The sequence below is a fragment of the Triturus cristatus genome, chromosome 3_2, assembly GCF_964204655.1.
Source record: "Triturus cristatus chromosome 3_2, aTriCri1.1, whole genome shotgun sequence".
NCBI classification, from domain to species: domain Eukaryota; kingdom Metazoa; phylum Chordata; class Amphibia; order Caudata; family Salamandridae; genus Triturus; species Triturus cristatus.
Window position 1 is genome coordinate 832,125,831 of NC_140584.1, and position 6,000 is coordinate 832,131,830.

Sequence of the window (6,000 nt, forward strand, 5' to 3'; positions counted from 1 at the left end):
CCGTGAGCCGTTGTGGCTGGTGACAGCACCTAGGCACTGGTCTGACAGCTGACCCCCTAGGAGCTGGTCTGGTAGCTCACAGCACCTCGTAGCTTCTCAAACTGCTGACAGCACTGAGAACTGGTCTAATGGCGACAGTATCTTGGGTGGGAGGAGAGAGAGCCCTTACTGTTGACCTCACTCTGACGTGGGAGCCCGAGTGCTGCCTCCACCATGCTACTCTGATTGTTAATGATGCTGTAATGCTGGATTCTGAGAGCTGGCATTGTGCGGTGGGAGCCTGGTGGCGCCATAGGGCGGGAGCTTGATTGCCAAAGCCAGACTGTTAACAGCAGCGTGGGACGAGAGCCTGGCAGAACTCTGGGGTCGAGGGGCGGTGGCTCATTTCAGTGTTGGGTGGACCATGACTAACACCTATCATTGGATTGAGAGCCTGGCTTGGGGGTGTGAGTCTGGCTACTGCAGGCACGGTATGGCATGAAACTGGTGGAAATCTTGCCGTCGAGACCAGTTGATGAGTGCCTTTAAGTTGGCACAGTAAGATGTGAGTCTGAAATCTGCCACAGTGAGTTGAAAGCTGGTGGCTAACAAGTTGTGACTGAACTGCCTGGCTGACCCCTTTTGCGGTTATATGGCTTCTGGCATGAAAGCCCGCTGGTCACTGTATGAGACCAGGCGCTGGCATATTGATGTATTAACATGACCACTGCACGTTGGAGTACAAGGTTGAAGGCTAGCTGAGGGGGTGGGGGCCCAATGCAAAACAAAACACCATAGAGTTGTTGGATGTTGGCTAGCACTATGGTCTTGGTGCCTGACACTCTTGTGGAGTAAATGCCTGATGACAGAAATCATGGGACTCAAGTATAATAAATGAAACCAATCGAATAGACTCAGACGCTGTGGGCTGGGAGTCCGCAGCCAGTAGTGTGCAGTCGGTGTGCAACTCTTTGCAATATGACGTCGGCACATCACTCACCTACACAATGAGGCTGGAGTCCGAAGATTGCACCCCAGAACTACAGGTCCCCTCTCGTCCCGTCCCCCTGTCCGTTGGACTTCTCCACCAAACCACTGCCTGTCATTGATTGGTGGGCCTCCTCCGTGCCGTTCTCTCCCCCCCCCCCCCCCCCCCATTGCTCTTAATACCTCTATGCCGCCACTCCGTCTATGCCACTGACTGCACCTATGTACCTCTGCCTCTACTGTTCATTTCCTTTAGCCTGTTCTCCCTGCTCACAGTGCTCACCCCCCCCCCCCCCCCCACCTCCCCCCGTGGCTTGTCTTCCTCTGCTCCCATTACTTGCCCTCTGTCAGTCTGTCTCTGGGACGTCCTGCCTACTCTAACCTGCTTCCTTTACCCTCTTTCCGCAGTCTGCCCCCCCCCCCCCCCGCTGCCTGTACTCCTAATCCCAGTGTGATGGCGTGCCTGTGCTGCCCGTACTTTACCCTTACTATCCCTCCTCAATGTATCACTGTCCCGGTACTGCCAGTCCCTTGTGCGCCTTGCTTCTAGGCGCCCCATGCTCCTTTACCACTGTACACCCGGCAGTCACTCCTGTGCGTTCCAGCCTGCTCCGTGGCCCCTTGCTCCCCACTGTGCCCCCCAGATCCCTCCTCGCTGTGTCCCCTTCCCTGCTCCTTCCTTTCGGACCCGACCCGTGTGTGGGCAGTGATCAAACAGTCCTGTCACAAATCTGCCGTTCATAGGTCTAATGAGTAACCGTTGTCCATATTTACCCCCGGCCCCCGCTGCCACCGCTCCCCTCTCCTTGACACAGAAGAGGTTAAACAAAGTTTATCCCCCGTGGGTCTGTTTACCAGGGGCGGCGCTGACCTTGTCGGCCTCGGGACTGCTGCTTGCTAAAGACGAATGTCATATTGGGAAATGGCTTCTGTTGCTGGGAAGTATGCGTGCTCACGACGTGCCTGATGTATGGCCGTCACGTACGTGACGTTTGCCAGACGTGCGTCCCTGATCACATCCTGACCCCATGGCACCCCAGGTGGAAAGTGGTGTAGAGAAAACTGCAGGAATATCCTGGTCAGTGTCTCCTAGCTCTGGTACTACCTCCTTATACCAGGAGAAGGTTCTATAAGGAATCTTGTAAGATGGTAGCTCCTGGGGAGGCAACTGCTCCTGCCCTCCCTGTCTCTCCATTCAGAAGGCCATGTAGACCGGATGGTGCGATGAAACACACCGACCACGGGCCTTTACTTTCATTAATACACAACAGTCGCCTCTCACCCGGGCCTTCATGCCATTGATTGCTTTCTTAAACATGTTATTGTGGTGTGTGAATAGTAGATGCAGGTCTTGGCCATTCTTCATTCTTGTCTCTGTTCTCTAGGCTGCTGACGGGAACATCTTGGTTAGTTCCTCCACCGATCACTCGTTGACTGTCTGGAAGGATCCGGAGCAGAAACCAAAGCCGTTGCATCTCTATAAGTGCGTCTCTGACCCCATCCACGCCTTCGACCTGTATGGCAGCGAGATAGTCACTGGCACAGTGGCCAACAAGATTGGCATCTACTCTCTGCTCAGTCCCTCAGTGTTGCCCACCAGTACCACCAAGCTCAGCTCGGAGAACTTCCGGGGGACGCTGACCACCCTTTCTGTGCTTCCTACCAAGCGTCTTCTTCTCCTGGGCTCGGATAATGGAATTGTTCGTCTTCTTGCTTAGACAACTGTGGAGATGCAACGTGGGAGATGTTTTAGTACGACGAGCTCTTCCCTTATTGCTCAAGTGTGTGACCACTTATGCAGCCAGTGCACCAGTCCCACAGCTGAAGTATGGGACCCCCTTGCCAAACCCTAAACCACTCCCACAGCCTGGAATCCTCTTTACAAGCCTATGCACAACTCCCATAACTTAAATGTTGGACTCTTCACTGTAGACCAGCTATGCCCAATAAAGGTGTAAGAAGGGGATACATGCCTGATTTTCAGCATAGACACTGCTATGTAAATGGGTTCAATTTAAATTAATTATTGGCAAACTTATTTTATGTGAATATTCTGAAAATCTGGCATGGATCATGCCCACTTCGACTTACGTAGGACACCCCAGCTGCAGACCGATGCACAACTCCCACAGTACAGACATTGTAGTCTGTAACGCAGGTTCACACACCTTTCTTAAAATTCAAGTATGCAAGTCCTGCTCTGAGCCCACATGATAATGTTGAGTCCTTGCTAAAGGTTTATGCGCCATATTGTACTTCCTGTAGTCTCCACTCTCTAAAAACACTTATTTAAATCTATAAAATAATATGTCCGGTATATACCTGCCACAGCTCTTCATCTTCTCTACTGACGCAGAGGTCCAAGTGTCAATGATACAATGGAAACAGTTCCTACAGGGTTTTATAGGGCAGCATAACTGTGATGCGGTGCATGTAAGCAGTCTTGTAAAATAGCCTTGCATTGCCCCATGTCACATTGGTTGCTAGCATAATGTGTGCCTGCGTTACCCCACCATGATCTGTACATGGGTAGCTCTGGGTCTGTTTGCCCCGTATTTGTGCACTGATAGAGTTGGTATATTAATAATTATTAGTTATGTCTAGTGGGGATTGGCTGTAGTCCACAGCTTTGTATGTGTGTAGCTGAATGGGTTTAAGTTGAATTTGGGCCTATGGTCCTTTGATGCTCGGATGCAACTATCAAGTTTTTTTGGCCAGTGTTTGATTGAAATTGACAGTCCCATCTCTTTGCTGGAGTTTGGGAGCAGTGAATGATGATTGCTTGGGTGCTGACTGCTGTTCGTGGTCTCTACAATCTGGTTTAGTTGTAGCCTACGGTGCTTGTGACCAGTAAAGTTTGGATGGATTTGATGGCTTCTTGCCCTGTGCGAAAATAGAGTAGTGGGAGTAGTCGAAGAGAGTTGCCAGCGTCAGATTAATGTTTAAGTTTATCTAATGACTTTCGATGTCTAGCCTAGCGGAGAGCCCTTTGTGCACTGACAGGCTGCAGACGCAACTAACTGCTGTTTGTGGTCCGTGGGATTTGAATGTGGTGTAATGCTCTTTGTGCATTGCCAACGGTGTTTACCTGTAGCTGTATACACTATCCATGGATGGATTTGAGCTGTGTTTGATGCTTATGTGGGCATCATAGGCTTTAGTTGTCACTGACTTCTCTTCGTGTCTGATAGACCTCGAGTGTGCTGTGCAGTTCTGGTGTAGCTGATAGCTCTATGTGGTCTGTGACATTCAAGTGTAGCTGATGGCTCTGTATGCAATAATGTGGTTTGGGTTCAGGAGTCTTTCGGGTTGTGCAAAGCAGACAGTAGATGAAACCTTTAAAGCTACATGGGTTAGCGTTGCCTCCTTTTGCACAAACTTGATAACTTACTCACTTGTTTAGGCAGAGACTTCTAGGAAGTTGTATAGCACTTGGGTGTGAAAACCTGTTTATAGATTCCTACAACGTTAGAAATACAGACCATCTGCGCTCTCCAACCAGCTCTTGCTCCCAAATGTCTTCTCTGCGGGCCTAGGGCAGTGCACTCGTTGCTCCTCGTTCTGTGCCTCTAAACTCTTTTATTACCAAATTTTGTTGCACCGCGTTGCAGTTCACTTCATGTCATGCCTAGGGAGATTTCTTCTAATCCAGCCATCCTCTGTGAGTTGACTGGCCATGGATTGGGGAAGCTGTGGACAGCAAGCCGGAGTGGATTCAGTGATCTTCATTCAAAGAGCTGGTGGTTGGCTGTGCTTTTGGTTGTGGCAGTGATCGGACAGTCCTTTGCCTGTCACAATGTCTTAACTGTGGCAAATCATGTGGTGCACATAAACTTGTAGACACTGACCTTGCATTCTGGAAGTCAGTGAGAGGAAATCGGTCGTTTGTGGAACAGAGAAAGCTCCTATGAAGCTACAACTATATTGCAAGACCAGGTGGCATTGGCTAGCCACTCCATTCATTGATATGCTATCCTGCAGCAATCCCCATTCTCCTATAAGGGAGCGATTGAGAGGACAGGAGAAACTTGCATCATTCCATAAATATCTGAGATGGACATAGCTCTTAATACAGCAAAGATAACACTTGCCTAGGATGGTTCTTCCACTACTTAATGTCCATCTAAATGCACTGCTGCCTATTAACAGCCAGTATTAGTTGTACATAATTCTTATATATATAAAAAAAAAAGATCTCCAGTCTTCGTATGTGTGTTTTTGATGTTCAGCTAATTGGACTTGTAATTGTGAACAAGTCCCTGTTCATAGCAGTATTTTCCACCTCATCTGGTCTTCATGATACAAAGGGTAAGGGGTGGAAGGTGAAGTGGTCCTCGGTAAGGTGGGATGTCATAGTATAAATGGATTGCAGTGGCAATTAGGGTGTTAAATGATTAGGGTAGCAGAGGATGAAAGCTACCAGGTATGGAGGTGGTGGAGGATGATGAGGCAGATGATGAGGTGGAGGAGTGGTAGAGGAGGTGATCATGGCACAACATAAGGGCATCCAAGAACTGTGGAATGGATGGGGTTGAAGGACATAAGAGCAACAGCCCAGGGATGCTGGGAAAGGATGAAGGGAAACAGTGGAGGGGTGGTGGTAAAGACATTGTGGGAAGAAGTAGAGCGGCAACAGAGGAAGTGTGAAGATGTAGTTCACAAGTAGCAAAGATGAGGCTCGCTGCAAATTACCAAACAACTTCAACGTGAAGCTTCAGTGGATTGGACAGAGTGTTGAACTGAGTTATTGGGACCACAGAGAGCATTGGGATAACTTACAGAGGACCGCTTAGAAGGCTTATACAGATCATTGGGCGGGACCTACAACATCATACTAGACACTGGTTTGAGAGCACGAGCAGGGGGTTGGCAGAATACTGGTATCCTTGGGCCGCAATTGCTGATGCACTCCAATTGGATAACCAGGTTACTCCCTTTGGGCTCTTGAATTTCCAGAAGTAGCAAAGTCACGAGGTCAAGGTTTATCTTGGAGGTGGTAGTGGGGTACAAACTCCGAAACATCATGTCAACCTG

The 6,000-nt window shown here is 49.3% G+C and overlaps 1 protein-coding gene across 1 annotated transcript in view; it reads left to right on the forward strand.

Moving 5' to 3' along the window:
• The window catches only part of WDR81 (WD repeat domain 81), a 142,085-nt gene extending 136,919 nt beyond the window's left edge, over positions 1-5,166 (forward strand). The window contains exon 11 of the mRNA XM_085649069.1: positions 2,352-5,166. Coding sequence (XP_085505195.1) covers positions 2,352-2,684 — 333 coding nt within the window. The 3' untranslated portion in view covers positions 2,685-5,166. The remainder of the gene's footprint in view (positions 1-2,351) is intronic.
• Positions 5,167-6,000: the final 834 nt, after the last annotated feature.